General features: G+C 40.9%; 1 protein-coding gene across 2 annotated transcripts in view; it reads left to right on the forward strand.

Annotated features, from left to right (window-relative positions):
* Positions 1 to 348: 348 nt before the first annotated feature.
* EFCAB14 (EF-hand calcium binding domain 14) overlaps positions 349 to 27,695 on the forward strand; it is a 44,583-nt gene continuing 17,236 nt past the window's right edge. The window contains exons 1-4 of one of the 2 annotated variants that reach the window (XM_034964441.3): positions 349 to 2,234; positions 3,700 to 3,848; positions 12,093 to 12,238; positions 23,483 to 23,581. In XM_034964441.3, coding sequence (XP_034820332.1) covers positions 2,050 to 2,234; positions 3,700 to 3,848; positions 12,093 to 12,238; positions 23,483 to 23,581 — 579 coding nt within the window. In that variant the 5' untranslated portion in view covers positions 349 to 2,049. The remainder of the gene's footprint in view (positions 2,235 to 3,699; positions 3,849 to 12,092; positions 12,239 to 23,482; positions 23,582 to 27,695) is intronic. The other variant, XM_014345002.4, reaches the window with a different exon arrangement.

Consider the following 27,695-nt stretch of genomic DNA (forward strand, 5'->3'; position numbering starts at 1 on the left):
CCCAGTGCTTTCCCAAAGTCCTTTCAGTGATCCATAAGGCCCTAAAGCCCTGGCCTCATGCTTCTCTGACCTCATTTCCTATTACTCTGCTCCTTGCTCTTCTGGTCCAGCCACAACAGGTCTTCCTGGTCATTCCTTCCTGTAGCCACTGCACAGCTCATTCCCTCACCTCTCCTCCGATAAGCTGACTAAATGTTCCCTTTTCACAGAGGCACTCCCCATCACCTGACCGTGTTTCAATTTTCATCATAACACTTATCACTTCCTGACATTTAATATGTTTGCCTATTGTTGCTCTCCTCCCTCTAGAGTATAAATAAACTGCAGGAATAGATTGGCAGATAAGATACACGATGCTCAGTTAAACTTGCATTTCACATACACAATGAATAATTTTTTAGTGTGAGGATGTCCCAGATGTTGCATGGGATGTCTTAATGCTAAAAAATTGTTTGCTGTTTCTCTGAAATCCAAACTTTACTGGGTGTCCTACATTTTTATTTGCTAAATCTGGCAACACTATACAGGAAGACAAGGACCCTGGTTATTTTGTTCATGGCTGTATCCCCAGCGCTAGAACAGCTCCTGACACGTAGTAAGTAAGCTCTCAATAAATATTTATTGACTGAATGAATGTGTTAATTAATCTGAAACGCGCCTAAACTTTTAACAGCCTGTGTGAGAGTCAGAGAGGCGGAGCCTTCAGACTTGGTTAGTCCAGGGGGCCTGGGCGGCTGATGAACTTTCGAAGTAGGTCGAGCAGCCGGGCGCTTAGCCTGCCCAGCCCGCGCTCCGCAGGATGCAGGACTCCACCCGGCTCAGGTTCGCAGCAGGTCCCGGAAGCCCTCCTGGGGGCGGGGCCACCCTAATCGGCAGGTGGGACCCAGCCCCAGCCGGGGCAGGGCCCCTTTAACGCCCGACCTCTCCGCCACGACTTTCGCCCCGGCGTGACGTCACCCCAGCGGGCGACCAATGGGAGTGCGGCTTACTGGCAGGCGGCGCAGGCGGCCGCTGCCAAAGGGGAAGTGATCTGGGGCTGGAGCGATGGCCCGGGGCTGGAGCTCGCGGCCGCCGCCGCCGCCGCCGCCACCACCAACGCCAACAACAACGTGTCGGGAGCAGCCGCGGCCGAAGCCGGAGCAGGGGCCGGAGTCGCGGCTGGAGTGGGGCCTGCGCGTGTGAGTGGCCGAGAGTTGCCCGTGCCGGAGACCTCAAACTCCGGGCGGGAGCGCTTTCGGTCGGCGGAGCCGCCGTCGCCCGCGGCACCGTGTCCCCAAGGCCCAGACAGCGGGGCGGGGGTCTAGCAGGCGCGGGACTGGCTTCTCTCAGGCCGACCCTTCGAGCCGGGCTCCGGATCTTCCTCGGCCTCGGGCCCCCTTCACGTTCAGGACGGAGGCCGGAGAACGGTGATCATCACCCACCCCAGCCGGCTTCCTGGCCCGGGCATTTTCTCTGCGGCCAAGCAGTGTTTGGATTGTAGCTGCTGGGAGACCCCTCCTGCCGCCACCTCTCCTGCAAGGAAGGGACTGACGCGTTCCCACTTTCTTACTCTGCACCTCCCCACTCTCTTCCCATTCAAGAACGAGTTTCTCTTCCCTCTCCATTGGAAATCCTGCTCCGGAGGTCCAAAACACGTATTTTAAGCGTGCCCTTCCTCACCTCCTGGAGCACCCTTAGAAGTATTGCCTACTTATCCGGGCTGAGAATCCTTCATTTTTGACCTGGCTTTTTTTTCGCCCTTTGGGAGATAAAGGTCCCTCTCCACCCTCTACTAACACTCTGCACCCAAGGCCTTATCCTTTGGGGTCACCAGCTCCTTGGCCATTTCTATGTGATTTCCCCCACCCATCTGAGTTCCAGTTTCCTCTGGGCTCCAATCTCCAGTCCCTGGCGGATCTGGTCAGTCCCACCCCTAGGTGGGAGTGACCAGGGGGCTCTGGCCCAGGATTCCCAACCCTGGAAGGCAGCTCCAAGGCAGGAAGAGAATTGGGCGTCGGGTACGAACCTGGCAGCTCAGGAGTCGGGGCTCCACTCACCCCACACAAAAAGATGAAAAAGCGCAAAGAGCTCAATGCATTGATTGGTTTGGCTGGGGACAGCCGGAGAAAGAAGCCCAAGAAAGGCCCAAGCAGTCACCGCCTGCTTCGCACTGAGCCTCCCGACTCAGACTCTGAGTCCAGCTCCGAAGAGGAAGAGGAATTCGGTGTGGTTGGAAATCGCTCTCGCTTTGCCAAGTGAGTAGTGGTGAAAGGTGGAATGGGAAGAAGGCATCTCCTTGCACTACCAAGGGGCCACATTGACAGGAAGGAGAAAGGAAGTCCTTAGGAAGAAAAAAGGGTGTAGGCCTTGGAAGTCAAAGAGGGAAAAACGGTTTTAGGGAGAAGGTAAGTTCAGATCCTGAATGAAGAATAAGTTAGAGATCTGTCTTTAGGTGTAGAAAGAAAAGCTCCAAATCTGAGGTGGAAATGTGGACTTGGAGAATGTGCCAAGAGCCCAGGGAGTCCTAAAGAAGCAAAGAATGGAGACAGAGGAGCAGAGAAGCTTTGGGGACTAGACTTTTTAAAACAGTGTAGAACAAAGGAGAAGCAGAGACTTTAAGACTGCAAATTATTTCGTTTTTGCACTCTTGATGAGTCTGAATATTGGTGGTGGGGAAATATGGTGAGAGAGATACTGTAGGAAGTATGAGCCTTGAGAGTAGGTGGGGTGGGGGGGCAAAAGAAGAGGCATCATTTTCCCTAGCCATTCATAGGTGGAGAGACCACTAGGCAAATCAAGTAGTAAGATTTGAGGACATTGGGATTGGGGCTCAGGATGGGAAAGGACTAAAGGGAACTTTAAAAACGTCCTTTGACTCTCTCAGAGCACAATAAAAGAAAAGAGGATTCTGCTGAGGATGTAGAAACAATGGCTAGGCAGAAGGTCAGGGTGCTGACATTGAGTGGTTGGTTGGTTTAAAATGTCTTGTTTTGTTAAAGGAAGAGTTTGATTTCTAATGAGCTTTGTCAGCTTAGGCTGTTAAGGGCAATCCTGGGTTTGGTTATGAAGATCAGTTGAAGTGTTACCTTCATCAGAAGGTACCTGGAGTAGTAACCCTACTAAGTTAGTTTAGACCTTGAAGGTTGGTTGATGTTTTGTGTGAAATCCAGCCCCTTCTATGTTTCCTTACTTCTGAGCCAATAAGCTAGAATACACCAGGTGTCCACTTAAAACTACAGATCCTGTTTCTTTCATTTCTTTTGCAGTAAAACTTGCTCAAAAGTTTATAAAGTTTCAGTAAACTGGAACAAGGTTCCCCAGAGTGAGTGAGTATGTATTTGAGAGAGAAATCAATAGGCAAATTACAGTGCAGAGATGGAATTGCAGAGAAACATTGGTCTTTACACTTTTGTGACCTGAGCTTGTATTCAAAGACCTCCCTCCTGATAATGACAGCTGCAGTGCCTTTAGGTTCTTCCTTTTACCTGCAGGAACTCCTTCTGTTTTATGTGATATTTGAAACCTTTGTATCCAGTAGATGAACCCTTAATAGGTCATATTATTTATTTATTTAAGTGCTTTACCCTACCTCCCCTGGTTAATTCACTGGTTATTCATTTAAAGGAGATAATTGCGTGGCAAAACGTGTACTATTTCTAATAAAGCTATACCCATAATCACTTTTGTACTCTTGAATTTTGAATTTGTCCTCTTGAGCAGGGGAGACTATTTACGATGCTGCAAGATCTGTTATCCGCTCTGTGGTTTTGTCATCCTTGCTGCCTGTGTTGTGGCCTGTGTTGGCTTGGTGTGGATGCAGGTTGCTCTCAAGGAGGATCTGGATGCCCTCAAGGAAAAATTTCGAACAAGTAAGTAAGTGGTTACTGTCTTTTTTTTTTTTTTTTTTTTTTTTTTTGAGACAGGGTCTTGCTCTGTCGCCTAGGCTGGAGTACAGTGGCGCAATCTCGGCTCACTGCAACATCCGCCACCCAGGTTCAAGTGATTCTCATGGTCAGCCTTCTGAGTAACTGGGATTACAGGTGTGTGCCACCACGCCCAGCTAATTTTTTTGTCTTTTTAGTAGAGACGGGGTTTCACCATGTTGGCCAGGCTGGTCTCAAACTCCTGACCTCAGGTGGTCCACCTACCTCAGCCTCCCAAAGTGCTAGGATTACAGGCGTGAGCCACCACACCCGGCAGTGGTCACTCTTTTCAGGGTGTAATCCTGGACTCCTTTCCAGGTTCTGGGACAAAGTCAACCCTGCTGAACGAAGAGTTTTGCCCATTCTAGTGGAGCAATTATACGTTCCTCTCAGTATTTTTATACTCTTTTTGAGCTCTCTGCTTGAATATTGTAACACTTATTTGTTTTTAAACTCACAAATAAAAGGCAGTGCTTATGCACCAGCGGGACAAGTAGCATCTGAAATAATGGCATTGCAGTCAATGCTTAGCGTGCAAAAGGCAAGAGACTCCTACCCTAGGGGTAGGAGTCTAGAACTTGGTGTAACCTCTACTTATGGCTTGCATCTCCCCGAGCATAAAGTGGCAATGACAACACTGGGCTATTCCTTCCACCTCACAGGGCCATTTGAGAAAGAATGTGGGAGCATCTGTCAAACAATTGCCTCTTTAGAAGGACTGAATAGGAGCATAGGAATGGGCAATAATAAGAGTAGCTAACATTTGTGGAAGGCCTACTCTGTGCCAAGTCTCAAATCATTTTCTTTACAAAATAATCCGGTGAGATGGGTATTATTTTTATTATTTTGTGCTCTTAGAAGGATTAAGTAATTTGTTCAGTGATTAAGTATGACAGAGCTGAGCGTCCTCTTGCCCCTTGCTGCCCAAATTCACATTTATAACACTACTGTCTGCACCACTGTTCCTGGTGGCCTTGTAAGCCTATGCACATTTCTTCAAGTGCCTACAGATCTCTTTGATATCAACTTGATCAGTAATCTAAAAGAAGTTTAGTAGAAGAAACAGGAAGAACTGGTTTTCTGCATACTTATCAGTTTTCAAGCTTAGAGCAAGGACTGATAGATTTCTCTCCTTAGCTGTGCTTATACTAGTAACACGATCTGTTTCAAGAAAAAAACATTTAAATACCATTAATGAGTGTTATCATTTTAAAGTTTTAGGAAACTTGAACTAAGTTACATACTCGTGAAGGGCTTACAACAACCATACCTACTTTGAACACTGTGTAACTGTCAGAAGTGTTTATCTCATGAGTGAGTTTTAAAGTTTAAGGAGGTTTTGAAGTCACAGAGTTTTGTATATTCTAAATTGTAAAGTTATATTTTACACATCCAAATTACTTTTTCATTTCTTTTTCTTTTTTTTTTTTTTTTTTTTTTGAGATAAGGTCTTGCTCTGTCACTCAAGCTGGAGTGCAGTGGCATCTGGCTCGTTGCAGCCTTGACTTCATGGGCTCAAGCAGTCCTCCCGTGTCAGCACCCCACACCCCCAATCCCAATAGCTGAAACTACAGGCACGCGCCACCCTCTGCTAATTTTTGTATGTTTGTAAAAGACAGAGTTTTGCTATGTTGCCCAGACTGGTCTCGAACTCCTGGGCTCAAGTGATCTGCCTGCCTCAGCCTCCCGAAGTGCTGGAATTACAACTTTGAGCCATTGTGCTCGGCCCAAATTACTTTTTCCAAAAGGTATGTTTGCATAATAGCTTTGACCGAATTTAACAGAATTTTTTTTTTTTTTTTTTTTTTTTTTTTTTTTTTAGCAACACTGAAACTTTTGGCTCTAGGTTTCAAGGGTTAATCTTCTAAGCAAAGGAACCAGTTTCAACTTAATCACAAATACCCTAACCTTAATAGCATGAGCACACCAGGAAACTGACCACAAGGCTTTCTCAAGGTCATAAAGAAATCTGGCTCCAGAACTGGAATTAAAGTTCTTACTTTCCATCTTAAGCCTAGATTACAGTATCCTCACTTTCCCATCTGAAGCCTAGAAGATTGCAATATCCCAACTTCTCTTGGCTGCCTACAGTTACTCAAGTTTTGAACCCAGCCTAAGAACAGCTAATTTTTAGTGTGTTAATGATGTTTCTAGTGATGTTGCTTAAAAAAAAAATACTGACTTTGGTTTTCTTCTGAGTTTCTGATTCTGGGGCTGGGGATTCAGTATGCCACAATTCTCTGCCAGAATCCTAACCTGGATTACCAATTTTTAGAGTATGGTATAAGAAACAATGAGATATATACCCCATATTTATTTTTCCTCCTTTATAGTTGTCCTTACAGTATTGTACAGTGTCTCTGAGGCCAATTTTTTCTTTGTAAGTAGTAAGCATAACTTGGAAATTAGGTTCTCAGAAACAGTGTTCAACCATAGGTAACCACTGAAGACACCTGTGTGTGCCGTCATCTCTCTGTAGTTAATTGGGTCTCCTAACTACAGCCCTGTAGTTAGTTAGGCTTGTAGTTCAGCTATAGGCTTGTGCTGTAGCTTGTTTTGATCACATATAGCAATTATTTATTTATATATTTCAAAACATTGCTCAATTCACCCATCCAGGGATTCCTTTTTCTGACTGCTCTGTACCTGTGTTTACAGGATACTTATGTAATTTATAGCTTAGCTGAGCTTTTCAGGTAATTTCTTTGGGAATGCAAATAACGTACTACATTTTAAAAATGTAGTACTTGTACATATAATAGACCTGGCAATCAGTCAACAAATATTTATTGAACACTTGTTAATACCAATCCCTGGAAATACTATATTGTCTTCAGGAGATGTCAAGAATTATACCCTGGACTGCGGACCCTGCTTTCTACCATTGAGCCACATTCCCCTGGGACCCTAACTACATTTGTCAGCCAGCTGAATGAAGCAGATTTGGAATTGTCAGTCCAGCTGTTTTGTTGGCTTTGATTCGCTACCATAGAAATGCCAGCACCTGCAATGTCTTCCTGACATTGCAAAGCAGGACTTCCTGAGGGAGGGTAGGGAATGGGGTGTAGTCAGTCCATAGGCTAAACCATCGTAGACTACTTAGGAGTTATTTTGTGAGAACCAATATCTTGACTAAATGGAACCAATCTTGTTAGGTTTAAATAATCTTTCTTTGAATTATGCTTCTACTTTAAAAAAAAATTTTTTTTTTTTTTGGTTGGTTGGTTGGTTGTTTTTGAGATGGAGTTTTGCTCTTGTTACCAAGGCTGGAGTGCAATGGCACGATCTCGGCTCACTGCAACCTCTAACTCCCAGGTTCAAGTGATTCTCCTACCACAGCCTCCTGAGTAGCTGGGAATTACAGGCGCATGCCACCACATGCAGCTAATTTTTTGTATTTTTAGTAGAGACAGGGTTTCACCTTGTTGGCCAGGCTGGTCTCGAACTCCTGACCTCAGGTAATTCACTCTTCTCGGCCTCCCAAAGTGCTGGGATTACAGGCCTGAGCCACCACGCCCTGCCTAAATATATTTTTTAAGGTTAATTTTTTTTTCTTGTTTTTCAAGAAGACAGTGGGATTCACGAACTTGGATAAGACCGCCTGCTTGTCTGGCTTTAATACCTTTTTGAGAAATACAGAACTTCTTGATTTTATTTCTATAAATTTTCCAAGACACTTGCAAGGAAAGGAAGGATTGCTAAAATACCTGAAATAGAAAGCAAAGCAGATAGGCTTGGCCTTTTTTTTTCTTTTTTTTTTTCTCGTCAAAGAGAAACTTGATCCTTAAGCTAAAAGTACTGACTGGCCCTGAAACTCTTAGCTCAGTATTCTTTTTTCCAAAACCAGATACTTCAAAAAACCTCCACAGTTATTCTAAGGAAGATTCTATTCTCAACCATCCTTTTCTGTCACTCCACTATGAAAGACTTGAGTAAATGAAAAGAAATTTGGAAAAGTATAAATAAATCAGGCACCTCCTTTTCTGGCCATACAGACAAAGTAGTGACTTGGTCATTTAGCACAGAACTTAAAGATGGTCTTGTGCTAACGAGGGCATTGGGGATATAGGTATCTGTGACCTCTAAAGTATACTAGAAAAAGTACTGGTCCTAGGAGCAGAAGGTCTGACTTTTTGAATTCTGGCTTTGCAAAACTAGCTGTAAAACTTAGACAAGTCACTTATTCTTTCTGGGCCTTCACTTTCTCATCTATAAAACATAAAGATGTATTTGTGCTACCAAAGCACCTTGGGCATTCGTCTGTCATAACATCGGTCACACTGTATAGTAATTCTGTGACCGTGCCTGACTCCCCACTAGACTGAGAGCTTCAGGGTCTTTTGCATATACTAGTGCCGGTGCAGGGGTGGACACATGGTGGGGGCTTAATAACAAGTTGTTGAATAATTAATACATAAAAGTTTATTGCAAACTGGAAAGACATTGTATAAATATAAAATATTGCTGTCAGCAATATGTTTACTATTTGAGTGGTATATGTTTACATTTTTCCATTTCCTCATCTTAAAGATTAGGAAATCAAAAGAACTAGGTAAATTCTTTTGAGCATTAACATACAAAATTTTAAGTTGTTTGCTTCCTTTGTTGGAAAAACATGAATTAGTAATCAGAAGTTGTTTGTTTGCTACACTTCCTCCCATTTATGTAATAAAAGTACCTCTACTTGACTTGTCTCTCCTAAAAAGCTCCAAACCAGATAATCATTGTGATCCCCTCTTGGCTCATAGAGTCCTCAGGATCCAGAATATTTTCAGGGCTGGTCAGCTTTATGTGTTTCTTAGTTAATAATTGTAACCCAGGTTATTTATGTATTTGTCTATTTCCTCTTCCACTCCTACCTCCTAGTTCATGCGTATAGACTGCAGGAAAGAGAGACTTCGCCCCTTGCCCCTTCAGGGTACCTGAGTATGGCAGATGTTTGTTGGATGAGTTTTTCTTTATAACCTAACTGAAAATGTATAGGAAATTCAGTGAAATGAATTTAGACTGGCTGGTAAAATGTCTTTACTGTATGAGATAGATATATTCCTGTAAACCATGTGTAAATCAAGTGCTACATTAAAAGCACCTGCTGGGAACTACTGGGCAAAAGGAAATCAGTATGTGGAAGAAACATCCACACCCCCATGTTTATTATAGCATTATTCACAATAGCCAATATATGGAATCAACCTAGGTGTCCAACAGCAGATGGATGAAGAAAATGCAGTATATATACACAGTAGAATACTATTCAGCCATAAAAAAGAATGAAATCCTGTCATTCTCGGCAATATGGATGGAACTGAAGGACATTGTTAAGTGAAATGAGCTGGGAACGGAAAGTTAAACACTGCATGTTCTCACTCATGTGGAAGATAAGAAAAGTTTATCTCACTGGGTATGGTAACTCACGCCTGTAATCCCAACAACTAAGGAGGCTGAGGCAGAAGGATCACTTGAGCCCAGGGGTTTGAGACCAGCCCAGGGAAGCATAGCAAGACACCATCTCTAAAAAAAATTAAAAATAGCTGGGCGTGGTGGCACAAGTTTGTAGTCCCAGCTACTCAGGAGGCTGAGGCAGAAGGATCACCTGAGCCCAGGCATTTGAAACTGCAGTGAGCTATGATCATGCCACTGCCTTCCAGCCTAGGTAACAGAGATCTCATGTCTAAACAAAATAAAAATATATTTCAAAAAAATTTGATTCTATACAAGTAAAAAATACAACAGAGGATACTAGAGACTGAGAAGAATAGGGGAAGAAGGGATAGGGAGAGATTGGTTAAAGGATGAAAAATTACAGCTAGATAGGAGGAGAAAGTTCTAGTGTTATGTACCACTGTAGCATGACTAGAGTTAACACTAGATAGTTCCAAATAGCTATAAGGAGGATATCAAATATTCCCGACACAAAGAAATGATAAATGTTTGAGATGATGGATATGCTAATTACTCTGATCACTATACATTACATGTATGGAAACATTGCTGTGTACCCTGTAAATATGTACAATTACCATATATCAATTTTTTTTTAATGTTAAAGCATGTAGGAAGTCTGTCATTATAATGAAGCCCTTTGGCAAACATTTTTGGAAAATGAATAAATATATCTCATTTCTTTTAATTATTCTGAATTTTCAGTAGTAAGCTTGCTTAAAATAAGGATACCACCATCACTCCTCATTTTGTGGGGGATCTTGTTAAATGTGTTTGGGTTTTTTATTTGGTTTTGTTTGTTTGTTTGTTTTTGAGATGGAGTCTTGCTCCGGCCGCACAGGCTGGAGTGCGGTGGCAAGATCTGGGCTCAACACAACCTCCACCTCCCAGATTCAAGTGATTCTCCTTCCTCAGCCTCCCAAGTAACTGGGATTACAGGCATGCCCCACCACGCCTGGCTAATTTTTGTATTTTTAGTAGAGACAGGGTTTTGCCATGTTGACCAGGCTGGTCTCAAACTCCTCACCTCAGGTGATCCACCCACCTTGGCCTCCCAAAGTGCTAGGATTACAGGTGTGAGCCACCGCACCCAGCCTGGGTTATTTGTTGAGGGTTTTTTTGGTTTAACTTAATAGTATAACATTAACTCCATTTCATACCCTGCAATTATTTCACAGAACAAGCATTTGAACCCTTCTGAGTACCTGGCTCTGTGCTGGCTGCTGGAAATGCATACCCAAGTTAGATCTAGTCTTTGTCCTCAAGCATCTCACCATTTGGTAGAGGAGACCGATGAGTAAAGTTACAGTACCACGTGTTAAGTGCATGGTAGAATTTGGAGTGAAAAGAGGTGCAGTGGTCCGAGTGTCCTGGCTGTTGGTGCTGAATCTTAAAAGGAATGAACTAGGCCAAAGTGGTAGAAATAAAGAAGAGACAAGCCAAGGGCATCTAGGCAAAAACCATAGCATGTGCAAGGGTCATGAGGCTTCAAAGGTTAGTGTGTCAGGAAGATCAGCTTGGCCACAAGTAGGTTGAAGAGGTAGGTAAAGTGATGAGAAATGTAATTGGAAGTTAAGCAAAGGCAAAATATTTATTCAGATGATAAATATTGATTGAGTGCTTAAAATTTTAATTTTAATTAACATTTTAATGTGTCAGGAGTGTTCTAAGTATAGAAGTGAACAAAATAGCACATGAACAAATGAACAAAATGTAGCTGACCATGTAGAAATGAACAAAATAGTCTTGGAGCTTACATTTTAGGAAGTTATTTTATATGGGTCTTTTATGCCAGTTTTTAGTTTTAAGGAAGCATATAATAACTAAGGCGGTCTGTGGCTTTAAAAAAAAAAAGGATGTAGGTTTTATTCTGGAGGACCAGCCATTATTAATATTTTATTTTCTATGAAAAGGGAAAATGCTCTTTAAAGAAAGAAGAGAAAGCATTGTTTCAGGCCTCTGCCTTCAGGCTGGCAAATCCCTAAACCATTCAGGAGCTATTGTTTCCCAAAAGAAAGGCCAAATATCACACTATACTTCACCTAGCATATTCTTTTATCTTCTATTTCATTTTGAGTTTTGGGGTGATTTAAGACTTAAGAAAATACTGTTTACTACTTATGAAAAAGATTAAAAATCTTAGTCCTCGTAACAGCATTCGAAAGGTGGTAAAACCTCCCCCTTGCAGTTGACTAAGGTAGAAAAAGATTTAAGCATTTAGAAATATAACTTATAATCTCACCTTGGGCATTAATGGAGTAGATTTATAAATCTTAATTGACTAATCTAAAAGCTCCTTAATTGAGCTGGTCAGTACTTAGCATTTATCATCTATGACCAGCTATCTTAAGTGCTTTGTAGCCATTCTCTCACTTAATATTAACAGTCCTGTGAAAGTATATTTTATCGCTGTATTACAGATGAGGAAACTGAGCTCTAAGAATTTGAGTAATTTGCTCAAGATCATAGTAAGTCACAGAATTGAGATTCAAAGCCAACTCTTTCTGCTCACATTCTGTTATGATTTTTAGTTGGCTAACTTTTAAAAGTTGCATTGCCAGCAGTGAAATAGCCCCAGTTAAAATGGGAGCTTTAGTGTGAAAGATATATATTTACATAAATAAAAGAACAATGTGAGAATTAACTTTTATTAATCCATCTTCTTTCCTACTGTTTGATGATTTTTTCATCTTAGGACCATGAGGGCACTTTATGCTAGTTATGATTGTTCTTATTTTGTCTTTTTAGTGGAATCTAATCAGAAAAGCTCATTCCAAGAAATCCCCAAACTTAATGAAGAACTACTCAGCAAGCAAAAACAACTTGAGAAGATTGAATCTGGAGAGATGGGTTTGAACAAAGTCTGGATAAACATCACAGAAATGAATAAGCAGGTAGTAAAAGTTTGATTTTTGCTGTGTAAGCTATGAATATTTGGTTGTTTAGTATGAATAGGATATAGAGAATTGTAGGTATAGGGAATTCATTTCAGTTTGTTTTACTTTTTGAAATGGGGTTTTGCATACTGTAATCCCAGCATGTTAAAGTCAGGTAAAATAGTTATGCATTTACCAAATATTTAAAATGTTAATCCTTTCTGCAAAAGAAAATAATTCTACTAAATACAGCAGTTGAGAGAAAGTTGGAAGTTTCTTGAATCACCCTTTCCTACATAGTAGAGTAGGTGTCAAATAAAAAAGGAGTGTCATCTAACCCCCAAGAAAAGTAGATAACCCATTTTTATTAGCTAATGAGAGCTTATTTCATTTGAGTTTACAAAATCTGGAAATCATCAATAGTAGTCATTCTAAGAATAGCTTAGGAGTGGGTGATGGAGTTGGTTAAATACCTTGGTCAGTCAAATAAGCCTAGATACAACATAAACTTTTCCAGTCCCTAAATTGACCAGAGTTGAGTAGACATTGATTCCAGAAGTGGGACTCTGCCAGAGAATAAAGGCTTATTCTAAGGATGTTGATCAAGCATCTTGTATGTATAAGGATACCATATTTGTCACAGGGTAACTATAGCCCCATCCCTACTTTTTCCATTTAGTTAGGAAATGTATATGTGTAGAAAAGAAAAGTCAAGTACCAGATGAATGACACACATGCAAAGTGCTTAAAAATAGATATTATTTTTCTTGGGGCTAAGAAGGTATTGTCTTCTTCAGAGTAGAATCACAAAGTTCAGAATGAGCCAGTAGTGACAAGGAGTGCTGTGCTAGAAGAAAGTGCTTGCAAATATATCTGAAGCCACACCTTTCGGCAATGGTCCAGGAGTGGGGCAGTTCAGCACTTAAGACCAATGATAAATAGTGTGGGGCAGTGGCTTCCAAATTTTTGCCTGGAACCTGCAGTAAAAAATGTTTTACATCATTACCCAGTAAACGCATGCATACCTATTTGTAACTGACATAAACGTTTCTGAAACAGTAGCTCACTCATAATGTGTATGGTGCCTTATGACACTTTCCATTCAGTTCTATTTAATCTTTCAAAATTATTCATGAAATAATTCATGAGTTACAGCCTTCTAGTATTTACCCTCTGTCCTTTACCTTTGGACTCTAAGTAATTAGAGAAAAGCAGGTATTCACCCCTTTTTTGCAAAAAGGATGGGGAAATTGGCCTTGCCTAAATTCACACAGAAAATTACATCAGGTGAAAGTAGACTACATTGAAGCACTGAAAGATAATCAGCATCTCTCCTGGGGCAAACTGGGGATTCCATATAGGTAGCCAGCCATGTAGTTTACCATTCTGAGAGGAGGATGATACCGTTCGGCATGAAAAGGCAAAGTCAGCTATCTATTTTTCATCTCGTTCTTGTAAACTGACATTATAGGAAGAGTCAAAGGGGATATTGGTACATGGTGGGAGAAAACACATAGATTTTCAAATCTTTGGTACATATGTTGGTTTCTGAGTTCTCTTTAACCAGGAAGCTAGACACAAAATAATCATTTTATTCTTAGCCTGCCATTATTTTTAATGCAAGAAGCACCTGAGAAGGCAGATACAGTAAATCTCAATGTCATTGATAGGTTTTTGGAAACTGTAAACTTAAGTAAATGGCATATAATGAGACCAGTTTTATCATAGGCTAATTAATATAAACAAGACTTAAGGTCAGGTGTGGTGGCTCACACCTGTAATCCCAACACTTTGGGAGGCCAAGGTGGGAGAATCACTTGATCCAAGGAGTTCCAGATCAGCCTGGGCAACAAAGCAAGACCCTGTCTCTAGAAAAAAATAAAAATAATTAGCCGGGCATGGTGGCATACACCTTTAGTCCCAGTAACTGAGGAGTCTGCAGCAGGAGGATTGCTTGAGCCTTTGAGTTTGAAGCTGCAGTGAGCTGTAATCGTGTCACTGCACTCTAGCCTGGGCAACAGAGCAAGACCCTGTCTCAAAAAAAAGAAAAAAAAAGTTAAATTCCTAGGGCACATTTCTGGCCACAAAAAAGAATCACTACACTTCCAGATAAAGACCAAAACACATCTAGTATTCAACATTGAAATAAAAGTGAGCGATACATACATTTACAAAAGATGAATAAAAGCAAGTAAAATATTTATCCGTTTATTTCAGTGCAGGGTCGGGTCATGAGTGGCCAGAGCCTATCCTGCTTAGGGTACAAAACAGGAAACAGCCCTGGACAGGACGCCACCCCCATCGCAGGGCTTACTCGTACACACACTCACACTCAGACTGGGACTGTTTACACATGCCAACTAACCTAACATGCACGGTTTTGTGATGTGGGAGTACCTGGAGAAAACCCATGCCAACATGAGGAGAACATGCAAACAGACAGTGGCCCCAGCCAGGAGTCAGATTTTTTTCCCATCAACGTTATAACCAAATGACATTGGACAAAATATTATTCAAGAACCTGCTATAAATAGGAAAGTTTGCTTCTGTCCTAGGGCTTCATCTATGAAACGGAAGAGATTGCAGTGAAACCCTTTCCATTTCAGCATCAATATGCCTTCAAAGATGCTGGGACTGACTTATGAAGCCAGCCTGATAACAGAGGACTTCACCATGAGCGCAGGCCCAGAGCATTGGTGATGGGAAAGCAGAGACTTGTGTTGTTTCCTAAGGGAGCTCAGCACTCTCTGTCTGAGTGGTTTTCTAAAATTAATGTTACACATCTCTGATGGTCTGTTGAAGTCAGAGGCATCTGTCCTAAACCAAAGTAGGTAGAAAAATTAAAGTAATATTTAACTATGTTTCCATATCTAAACATAACTGTCACTTAAGATGCTTTTAGTGGCAGTTGTTTTAGAAGCAATTCAAACTGGCTCAAACAAGAAGCGTTATTATATCACTTAACGAGAACTGTTCTTATCACAATGTAAGTTGAAGTTAATATAATCTGAAAAAAAAGCCATTAGTTTGAAAAAAAAAAAAGTTAAAATCAAATCTTCCCTTGAAAAAGCTTTAAATTAGTAGTTGAAATCTAATTTACTTTTCTGTTTTATTCATGAAACCTCTGGTTTTATACTCATTCCCTCTTGACTGTTATAGGGAGTCTCCTTCCTTGAAGACATTATTCAACAATTACCTAGCTGCTTTTATGGAGCTAGGCTTTGGATTCTGTCTAAGTCTATTCGGGCTGCTATAACAAAATATCGTAGACTACGTAACTTAAAAACAACAGGGGCTGGGAAGTCCAAGATAAGGCACCAGCAGATTTGGTATCTGGTGGAGGCTCATTATTTCATACATGGCACTTTCTTGCTGTGTCCTCACATGGCAGAACAGAATGGGCAAACAAGCTCTCTGACCTTTTTTTTTTTTTTTTTTTTGAGACACAATCTCACTGTGTCACCCAGGCTGGGGTGCAGTGATGCAATCACAGCTCAGTGTGCAGCCTCGACCTCCCAGGCTCGAGTGATCCTCCCACCTCAGTCTCTGGAGTAGCTGGGACTACAGGCACGCACCACCATGTCTGGCTAATTTTTTTTCTTTCTCTTTCTCTCTCTCTTTTTTTTTTTTATAGAGACAGGGTCTCACTATTTCCTGGCTAGTTGCAAACTCCTGCGATCAAGTGATCCTCCCACCTTAGCCTCCCAAAGTGCTGGGATTACACATGTGAGCCACTGCGCCCAGTTCCCTCAAGGATCTTATAATCAGATGGAAGAAATAGAAAAGTAAACAGTTGTAAAGCAGCCTGATAAGCAAAAAGAAATAGGTCCAAATGAGTATTGTGAGGGCATTTTTAAGTATGTATCTCACCTAGATTGGAGCCAGGTGAGATTTCCTAGAGATCTTGAACTGAGTCCTGAAGGGCAAATAGGAGTTGGCCAGCTGAATTCTACAGAAAGAGAGAAGAATATTTTGGTAGAACATTAGTGCAGTTGATCCTCATAATTTATCAATTCTGTACTTGGTAAATTTATTTGTAATCTCAAAATCTATACTTGTGGCACTTTTGCAGTCATTCATCAACACATGCAGAGCAGCAAGGAATTTGAGTCACCCAGCATGCATATTTACAGCTGAGTTTGAACAAGGTGACATGCTGCCTTCTTGGTTCAGCTCTCATACTGTAAACAGTGTCTTTTTCACAATATATTTAATGCCATATTTTTTATATTTTTGTGCTGTTTTTGGTGATTTCCATGTTCAAAAATGTCCCTCAGCCATAGTGCTAACGTGTTGTCTATTGTTCCAAAGTGCAGGGAGACTGTGATGTTCCCTATGGAAAAAATACATGTGTTAGATAGGCTTCTTTCAGGCATGGGTTATGGTTCTGCTGGCTGTGGGTTCAATGCTAATGAGTCAACAATATGCATTAAATAAGATGTCTTTAAACAGAAATACATATACAACAAGGTTATGTATTGTATTGATCAGTTTAAAAAAATTGAGCAGGCCGGGCACAGTGGCTTATGCCTATAATCCCAGCACTTTGGGAGGCCGAGGTGGGTGGATCACGAGGTCAGGAGTTCGAGACCAGCCTGGCCAACATGGTGAAACCCTGTCTCTACTAAAAATACAAAAATTAGCCAGGCGTGGTGGCGAGCACCTGTAATCCCAGCTACCTGGGAGGCTAAAGCAGGAGAATCACTTGAACCCGGGAGGCAGAGGTTGCAGTGAGCTGAGATCGTGCCATTGCACTCCAGCCTGGGCGACAAGAGCAAGACTCTGTCTCAAAAAAAAAAAAAAGTATGAGCAGAGGACTCACAGGAACCTAACCTGTGTTTCCCCAAGGAACAGTTGTTCAATATTCACTAATTGAATGTTTGTTGCAAGTTTTCTAGAACATAACTACCACTAATAATGAGAATTGACTATATGTGCAAAAGTATAGATGAATGAAAACATGGTGTGTTCAGGGAATTTTAGTCACTCATTATAGCTACAGTATGGTTTGGTAAAAAAGGCCAGAGATAAGTAAGTCAGCAAGAGCCGTATCAAGAAGGACCTTGAGTGCCCTTCTCCTATAGTACTCTGTGTAGCTCTCTTTTAGCACTCAGTCCAAATACCTTATGTGATGCTTATTTGCATATACTTCTAATTGCACTAGAAAGGTGTACACTGTACTCTAAGCCTTAAGCATGATGATAAAGAAAACGATGGCAATGATGATGATAACGATGATGGTATTGACGATAACTGCCATTCATTAAATGCTTTCTTTGTGCCAGCCATTATTAGGTGCACTGCACATGTGATCTCCTTTCTTGGCTTCTACAGTCCTATGAAGTAGGAGATGTTCTCTCCATTTTACAGTTAAGAACACTGAGGTTCAAAGAAGTTAAGTAGCTTGTCCACAGTCACTCAGCTGTGTAGCAATACTAAAAGTAAAATATTCAAGTCCTGGAAGCCTCTCTTCTTTCCAGCTTCCCATGCTGCGTTACATCTTGGTAGCCCCTGTAGGATTCAGTAGGTGCTCAGTAGATAAAGCTGAAAGGATATGATGCTGAGTCCCTGCTAGGACTAATAATCACTCATTATTGATGATTGTCTGTTTTAATAACTTTTTCTTTACTATTTAAAGGACACTTAACTTCAACCCCAAAGCAAAAAAGCAGCATTTCCAACTTTATAGTATAAAATGATGTATTAAGCAAACGGTCTACTGTAGCTATTTTTAATTTTTCTAATGAAAAGTCATGTAATATGCATAAAAGTCATGACTCATCTTTTGGCTGGAATATGGATTTTTCTTAATGGGTTCTATTTAATTCAACTTTTTAGACTCTGAATTCCAAAGTGTGACTTTTCTAATGCCTGAATCTGATCTGACATTCTAGAATGCATCTGTTAGAGGCCAGAGCAATTCCAGAGAAGGTAATGGGAGGGTGCCTCATCTCCATTTTAGTTACATATATAAGCTTTGCTATAGCTTTCCACAGATGTTGGCATTATTTTACTGAAGAGAGAAATGCTAGAAGACGGAATCCAGCTTTGTAATTTATGGGTTAAATAGCCAAGTCCTAGGGAACAGTGGGTGATCCAGGTTTTATGAGTAAGAAGACCTAAGTGATGTTTGGTACCTGGAAAGTTAATGGTCAGCTCTCCAGAGCATGCTTTTGCAGTGAGGCAGCTGATACACTAGGCATAGAGTGTTTGCAGCACAGAGAAAAGTGCAGCAGCACCTCACTCGATCCTGCTGGCATTGGCTTTCAGCTGCTTCTTAACTTTGGGTGAAACGGCAGCTGCCAACCAGTCACACTGGCTTTTTGTGAGACCACTACCATTCCCGAGATACTTCTGATTAGCCATGCACTCTGCCATAGCCTCAGGAGGTTGGAACTTTCAGTACCTGGAAGAAGAGTTTTTACCCAAAGAACAGCTTCTTCCTTTAGGATCTGGCCAGTTGTCAGTGGAGGAAGGCATTTGTCCCCTCAGGTGGCTGAAAGGTAACCACATAATTGATAGAGTATTAGGAATAACTATAGTCTTGCCCTTCAAACTGATCTTGAACCAACTGTGTACATACTTTGGGGCACTAAGGAAAACATACCTGGGGCAGGAACCCTTCCTAGCATTTTATGATTGGGCATGTTACAGTGGTCTCGGAAAGCCCCGTGAGGGCATGGAAGAAAGGGTCAGCCAAGAAAACCCATCAAACCCTTTGCAAAGTTATGTGGCGTCTTTTTCCTGTGTGTGTATTTCTTTCTCATCTTTTGTCTTTTTAAAAATTTCTTAAGTAATTTGTGAGTGGATTCTTATATAAGGTTTAAACTATAAAACACATACAGAAATCCTATGAAAATTTTCCTTCAATTCCCATCTCTGTGCTCCCATCTCACATGCGCGCGCTCTCTCTCTCTCTCTCTCTCTCTCTCTCTCTCTCTCTCTCTCATGCTCCCATAGGTCTCTCTCTCTCTCTCTCTCTCATGCTCCCATAGGTGTCCAGTCAGTAATGTGGGCTGCATCCTCCTAGTTCTCTATTTACAAAATCATAATAGTTTTTAGTATGAATTAGCCTATGGGTTAACATGCGTGTGTATTTGTAAATAAATAAGGTCATTCAATATATGTTCTGCAGCTTGCTTTTCCACTGAATATATGCACATTCTTAGTGATATACATTTAAATTGTTTCTAGTATTTTGCTGTTACAAATAAGGAAAAATTATTTTAAAAAATATATCATGTACATGAGCTATTTTATAAGATTTCTAGACATGAAATTGCTAAAATAAAGAATATAAACATTTCAAATTTTGATGGATATTCCTAGATAAACTTCTTATAAGTCTTCTCTAATTTATACTCCCATAAGCAGAGCATGAAAATGCCTGTTTCTATATGTCCTTTTCAAACCTGGATATCATTCATATCTTTTTAAAGGCATGAGTGAAAACCTCCTTAATGTAATTGCTTCTCTTAGGAAGTTTATGGTTTGCTGAGAGTATCTCTGTGGACTGAGGTTTCTCACCCATCTTGTTTTTAAATGAACAGAGTTACAATGTTGATGATTAGTCTGGTTATTCTGGAGTCCTTATGGAGAATTGCATGTTTTAGTGCTTATTAATTTCACTATTAAAGAACTGTCACTTATTTGATATTTCATCTGTACCAGGTACTATGCTAAGAGCTTTGATTATATGTCTCATTTAATTCTCATAGCCTGTATTGATCATCTGTTCCTTGGTTACAAATTACCCCAAAACTTAGTGGCCTAAAACAACAGTCATTTAGTATCTTACGGTTTCTATATGTCAGGAATTTGGGAGCAGCTTAGCAGACTGATTCTGGCCAAGATCTCTAAGGTTGCAATTAAGATGTCATCCAGGTCTTTATAACCTGGAGGTCTGACTGGGGCTGGAGGTTCCTCACTCACATGGCTTTTGGTAGGAGGCCTCAGTTCCTCCCAACATGGACTTGTCATTCTGGGGCTACTCGAGTGTCCTCACAGCATGGCAGCTCCCTTCCCCAGAGTGACTAATCCAAGGAGAGCAAAGAAGAAGGCATAGGACCTTTTGTGACCTAATTTCTAAAGTTGCCAGTTGTCACTTCCACTTTATTCTGTTCTGTAGAAGCAAGTTACTTATGTCAGGCTACACTCTAGGGAAGGGGAAGTAGGTTTCACCTCTTGAAGGGAAGAAGACTATCAAAGAATTTGTAGACATATTTTGAAACCATCACACATCCTTATAAGATAGTTGTTAAATAGTTGTTGTTGTTATTATTATTATACCCAGTTACTGATGAAAAGAATAAATTCACTACTTATCTAGCCTTATCTCCTACCCCCCGGCCTCTGTCTTCTACTCTGCTTAGACTAGCCTTCTCAATGTCCATCCCAGACACAGAGTGTTAATTCTCAGCCATTCATTCAACAAATGCCAGTCTTTGTATCACGGGTATTGTGGAAAGTAAAACAGACATGGTCCTTGATCATGTGGAGCTTATAGTCTTGTGGAAGAGAGAAACCTCAATCAAATAACCACCTAAACAAATCATTGTCACTTTGAGAAGTGCTATGAAAAGAAAGTACTCCTGAGCCTATTCATACTGTGTTCCCTATCCCCCGATGCCACCCTCACCCTTCTAACCTAGAAAGAATGCCTGCTTGGTTTTTATGTATAAAATTCTAACTTCTCTGTCAGAGTCCAATTTGAGTCCTACTTCAGCGAAGCCTGTTTCTTTCAGCTTGCATTGATATCCTTTTCTCAGAACTTTATTCAGTATCACGTTTAATGCTTAATTATTTCTTTAATGTACTCTTGCCTTGTCTCTCAGTTATATTGAAAGCTCCTTGAGGTGAGAGACCTAAGAGTTTCCCTTAATTTTTCTATCTTCCCCACTGTTAACACCCAGTCCCAGCAAATCGTATCATCTCTACTTCTGCTACTACCTCTACTACCACTCAAGTCTAAACCACCATTATCTCTTGCCGAGACTACACAGATCGCCTTCTTACTGGTCTCTCCATTTCTACTGACAGCCATAGTAGTCTTCCTCCAAGGTGTCTCCATTCATGTAATTATCCTGCTTACACACCCCTGCCTATCACACCTCAAGTAAAACCCATGTGCTTGTTCTGGTTTACAGAGTCCTGTCTGTTCTGGCACTTTACTGCACAACTGGCCTCACCACCTACTTTGTCTCTCTGTCTCTCTCACATACACACACACATTATGAGATCCTGCCACCTAAACTTCTGTTCTCTGAATATGCCAAGCTCTTTCCTGTACTGGGACTTTTGGTCTAGCAGTTCCCTCTTCCCTGAAATAGGCTTCATCCAATCTTCATATGATTAATTCTTTCTTACTATTTAGATCTCAGTTTAAATTTTATCTCCTTACAGAGGCCTCCTCAGACCGATCGGTCTAAAAGTTGCTACCCAGTCACTCCTGTCAAGTTACTTTATTTTAATTTTTTTCTAGTGCTTCCCACTATCTGATATTTTTCTATATAAAAGTGTCTGTCTGCTTGCACTAAAATGTAAACACCACAGGATCCCTGACATCTGTGTTGTTCACCAGTGGTGAATAATAGGGTCCAGTAGTATTTGTTTTATTAGTGAGTGGCTGAAAATTCATCTTAAGCCTCTGAACTTTTGCCTTCTAAAAGAAAAGAGGGAAAACAGAACTTGAGTTCCCGAGTTCCCAGGCTCCTTACCAGACTCCCTGTCTCAGACCAAGCTACTACTACTTACTCAGGGAGCTTTGTTTAAATTAAATTCTTTGCATAGCCGGACATGGTGGCTCATGCCTGTAATCCCAGAACTTTGGGAGACCAAGGCAGGTGGATCACTTAAGGCCAGGAGTTCAAGACCAGCCTGGCCAACATGGCGAAACCCCTATCTCTACTAAAAATGCAAAAATTTGCCAGGCGTAGGGGCATGCATCTGTAATCCCGGCTACTCAGGAGGCTGAGGCACGAGAATCACTTGAACCCAGGAGGCAGAGGCTGCGGTGAGCCAAGATCACTGCACTGTACTACAGCCTGGGCAACAGAGCAAGACTGTCTCAAAAAAAAAAAAGAGAGAGAGGAAAAAATTCTATTACAATCTGATTTCTTTTCTTTGTTTTTCTGTCACCTTTTACTAGGATGTATGCTCCATGAGAGGAGAGCTTCATGGTCTTGTTTGCCTCTCTGCTGTCTCCACAATGACTGCAGCAGTGTCTGGCACAGAGATGCCAAACATTTGCTGAAGGAATGAGTAGGGAATCAGGTTCTGTTTTGTCTTACACCCCACAGTGCCTACCACTGTGCTTGGCCCATAACAAGTGCCCAGAAACTGGTGGGTACTCTATGAGGCCACTCTGAATATAATTGCTATTGGTAGATCTGTGTTCTCATCCTAGAATTTAGAATAGGAAAGCGGTTTAGAACTAAGAATCTTTCAAGTGTTTCGAGCCAAACTGCAAAGCTTTTAGAATATTGTCTCTGCGGCCTGAAACTATTACACAGGTTCCCCCAGTTCCCATTCAAGAGCGAAGTCTAGATGTTTAGAATTCTATGCCTAAATAGCAGAACGGAAGCCCCATTTTATTTTGATTAAATTCCTATTTTAATACATACATTGCATCAGTCAGTGAGTCAGTGAGTATTTATTGAGCCCCTTCAGGATACAAAGTAGTGCTCTGGTTGAGCTATTGAGTTTGAAATATTAGTCACATTTTTAAACCAAAACCAAATCCCCAAGTAGTTGAAAGTGCTGTTCAAATTGTCAGAGTGCAGTTCCTGTAGACTGTATTCTGTGAGATGGGCTTTTATTTTATATGTTCCCACTTGGGCAGGAACAAAAGTTTGGTAAATTACTGAGGTGTTACATTTTACCAAAATGAAATTTTGAAGTGATCCTTCATCATTAGCTTTCTTCCTGTCCAATTGTTGAAGGAGTGTGTGATAATTACAGCATCTTTTGAGTAATTTAAGATTTTGGGATCTTGTGCTGCCAGGACAGGGTAAAGAATAACACTTGCCTTCACTCTGACACTAGTGTTCAAATTGGGCAGGGAAAGAAGGGGTATTATTGTTGCCTCCCAGATCCCAACTCTATCCAAAGTACTGTCTCCTTTACTTCTGTGAGCTGACAGGGTTGCAGAAACACATAAAATCCTAGACTATCTTGACATCACCAACCATAGAGTTTGTGAAGGTAACGTGTCCTCTACAAATTCTCATTTGTTTTCATTGTTTGTTACTCTTTTTTGTTCAGATTTCTCTGTTGACTTCTGCAGTGAACCACCTCAAAGCCAATGTTAAGTCAGCTGCAGACTTGATTAGCCTGCCTACCACTGTAGAGGGACTTCAGAAGGTAGGTGCCATGTGTGGGTACAGAGACTTCAGAAAGTAGGTGCCATGTGTGGGTACTATTTGCCATAATTCTAGCTTCTTATAAGTTTTCATTGAAAGCCTAGCATTTGAAATCAGCTGCTCCAAGAGGGCAGTAATGGAGTGTATCATTGTGTCCTAAAGAATTCAGAACAATTTTGTTTTGGTCTGGTTAGTTAGGCCTTTAATTTGCAACAGGTTACCTCAGCTGTGATTTATATGGGTTCATACCTTTTTATTTGGCTCTTTGAGTCCCAGAATTGCTCTGCTGGCACTCTTGTGTTAGCATATATGGGTTCGCTTTTCAGCTTGCTTTTTCAGTTCACCACTCACAATATCTTCATCAAAGCAGACCAATTGTACATGATAGTTACCCTAAATCTCTGTTACTTTCCATAATTAAGAAAGTTTAAAAAAAAAAAAAAGATGACCTGGGGAAATGCAAAAATTAAAAATTCAGGAAACAAGTGTTGGCAAGGATATGTGGAACGAAGGAAATTTTCAAACACTCCTGCTCCTGCTAGGAGTATTAATTGGTAAAAATCACTTTGGAGGCTGGGCATGGTAGCTCATGACTGTAATCCCAACGTTTTGGGAGGCTGAGCCAGGAGGATCACTTGAACCCAGGAATTACAGACCAGCCTGGGCAACATAGGGAGACCTCGTCTTTACAAAAAATTTTAAAGTTAGCTGGGCATGGTGGCACACAACTGTAGTCCCAGCTACATGGGAGGCTGAAGTAGGAAGATCACTTGAGCCTGGGAGGTTGAGGCTACAGTGAGCTGTGACCAACCAGATGAATAGTACTCAGGGATCCTTAGAGATGGACGGGAAGAGTGGATAGGGGTAGGAAGGCAGAAGAGGTGCCTAATTCGAACATAAAGAACATCATCCCCTGACACAGGAAATGGAAGAGGGGATTCCCCAAACGGTGGATATCAAATCTAGGATCTTTGAATTATAAAAATATGTAATAAGTTTGGTCAGATTATGTGCCAGGGTCTATGAGCATATGAATTCTTTCCACAAAGGAGCAAGAAATTTCTAAGCCATAAGCGAAGACAAAATTTGCTATTTTATAGCCACACCATCTGTGTGTGCTCAGTCTCCATAATTTGCTACTTGTCCAATGTGGCCATCTACTTACAAATTCGGGGGGGAAAAAAGGGGGTAGGGACAACTCTGATGAGGCCAGATTCTTGCCATTGTTCCTAGGGCCAATTCAGGAAATGATAGGCTTCTGTAGCCATTAGTACAGAAGCAGCTCTCACAGTCTTGCATTAGAAAAGGAAACTGGTTTATTCTTTTTTTATTATACTTTAAGTTCTAGGGTACATGTGCACAACGTGCAGGTTTGTTACATATGTATATATGTGCCATGTTGGTGTGCTGCACCCATTAACTCATCATTTACATTAGGTATATCTCCTAATGCTATCCCTCCCCCCACCCCAAAACAGGCCCCAGTGTGTGATGTTCCCCTTCCTGTGTCCAAGTGTTCTCATTGTTCAATTCCCACCTATGAGTGAGAACATGCAGTGTTTGGTTTTTTGTCCTTGCAATAGTTTGCTGAGAATGATGGTTTCCAGCTTCATCCATGTCCCTACAAAGAACATGAACTCATCATTTTTTATGGCTGCATAGTATTCCATGGTGTATATCTGCCATGTTTTCTTAATCTAGTCTATCATTGTTGGACATTTGGGTTGGTTCCAAGTCTTTGCTATTGTGAATAGTGCCGCAATAAACATAAGTGTGCATGTGTCTTTATAGCAACATGATTTATAATCCTTTGGGTATATACCCAGTAACGAGATGGCTGGGTCAAATGGTATTTCTAGTTCTAGATCCTTGAGGAATCTCCACACTGTCTTCCACAATGGTTGAAGTAGTTTACAGTCCCACCAACAGTGTAAAAGTGTTCCTATTTCTCCACATCCTCTCCAGCACTTGTTGTTTCCTGATTTTTAATGATCACCATTCTAACTGGTGTGAGATGGTATCTCATTGTGGTTTTGATTTGCATTTCTCTGATGGCCAGTGATGATGAGCATTTTTTCATGTGTCTGTTGGCTGCATAAATGTCTTCTTTTGAGAAGTGTCTGTTCGTATCCTTCACCCACTTTTTGATGGGGTTATTTGTTTTTTTCTTGTAAATTTGTTTAAGTTCTTTGTAGATTCTGGATATTAGCCCTTTGTCAGATGAGGAGATTGCAAAAATTTTCTTCCATTCTGTAGGTTGCCTGTTCACTCTGATGGTAGTTTCTTTTGCTGTGCAGAAGCTCTTTAGTTTAGTTAGATCCCATTTGTCAATTTCGGCTTTTGTTGCCATTGCTTTTGGTGTTTTAGACGTGAAGTCCTTGCCCATGCCTATGTCCTGAATGGTATTGCCTAGGTTTTCTTCTAGGGTTTTTATGGTTTTAGGTCTAACATTTAAGTATTTAATCCATCTTGAATTAATTTTTGTATAAGGTGTAAGGAAGGGATCCAGTTTCAGCTTTCTACATATGGCTAGCCAGTTTTCCCAGCACCATTTATTAAATAGGGAATCCTTTCCCATTTTTTGTTTTTGTCAGGTTTGTCAAAGATCAGATGGTTGTAGATGTGTGGTATTATTTCTGAGGGCTCTGTTCTGTTCCATTGGTCTATATCTCTGTTTTGGTACCAGAAAAGGAAACTGGTTTATTCTTGAATTTATTCATTCAATAAACATTTGTGGAACTTCCTCCAGTATGTACCAGGCACTTTGCTGTTGATGGGAATACTAGTTTCAGAGTTTTGCTCCAGAGTTCACATGGCTCTGTCAGCTGCTTCCTTAGGGGAAAAAAGAAAAGAAAAAGAAAAAATCCTTAAACAAGAGCTTACTATCTTCTGGCATCCCAATGGGTTCATACATCCAGCCAGTGAGGATTGGATTCACAAACAGTAGGTGTCTTTGAATGCCTGTAGCTTTTGCAACAGGCATTCAGAGCTTACATAGATAGCAACAGAGCTTACATAGATAGCAAACCAGCTTAGATACTTTTACCCAGTGTGTTGTCTCTTTGCAAATCTGTGTGTTTATCATGCCAGGCACTGTTTCTTTCAAGTGGCTCAGTTTTGAAGTGGTAGGTCATGCCAAATACCTAACTTTATTGTATCTCATGTAATTTTTTTTAACGTCATCTCGTGTTCTCTTGGATTCTTGGATATCAGTGTAATAAAAATGACCTTGGTTAAAAATACTAATGTGGCACTGTAAAACTGTCAGCGTGTCTTGAAAAGGCCAAAACTCACTGAATAGTAACACCCTTTTAGATGTTCCCTTAAGACAGGCCTTTTTTAAAACATGGCTTCTGAATTATATCTCCAAGTTCCCTGTCCACTTGGGCTTTTTAGGGCTAATGAAAGCAAAGTAAGCCACTACTCATATCCCTATTCAATGGTTGCTGACAGGATTCTACTTTTTTTTCATCTCTGCAGTATTGAGTTTCCCAAAGCCAGATATGGTTCCCTCCCACTTTTGCTCGAAGTGTCCTTTGCTCCTAACAAGTGGCAGTCTACTGTGTTAGCTTGGCCATCTGCCTTCCCACAGCAGAGATTGACAGAGGCAGTTTGTGAGAGAACCTTATCCCTGGGTTCCAGATTTATAAACTAATATTTTTTCTTTAGGGAAGATTTGGTTTTCCTCTAGGAAAAATCATTTAAATTAAGAAAATTACTTGTTTGATTGATAGAGAGAGAAAGAGTCCTGTTAATTATCTCAGTATACACTACATGTAATCATAGTTTGAAGATATTTGAAATAATCAGAAACACCGATTTTCATTAGGGCAGTGTTTCATTAGGGCAATGTAAATTAAAATCACAATATACACTTCCATTAGAATGGCTGAAGTTGAAAAGAATGACTGTACCAATATTGGTACAGGATTGGTGAGGATATGGAGTAACAGGAACTCTCATTCCCTGCTGGTGGGAATGTAAAATGGCATAACCATTTTAGAACATTGTTGGGCAGTTTTTTAACAAGTGAAGCATAGACCTGCCATATGATCAGCCATTCACCTGCTAGGTATTATGGCGATTAGAAAGCATATGATAAAGGGGAATGACTA

Source organism: Pan paniscus, chromosome 1 (genome assembly GCF_029289425.2).
Source record: "Pan paniscus chromosome 1, NHGRI_mPanPan1-v2.0_pri, whole genome shotgun sequence".
Classification (NCBI taxonomy): domain Eukaryota; kingdom Metazoa; phylum Chordata; class Mammalia; order Primates; family Hominidae; genus Pan; species Pan paniscus.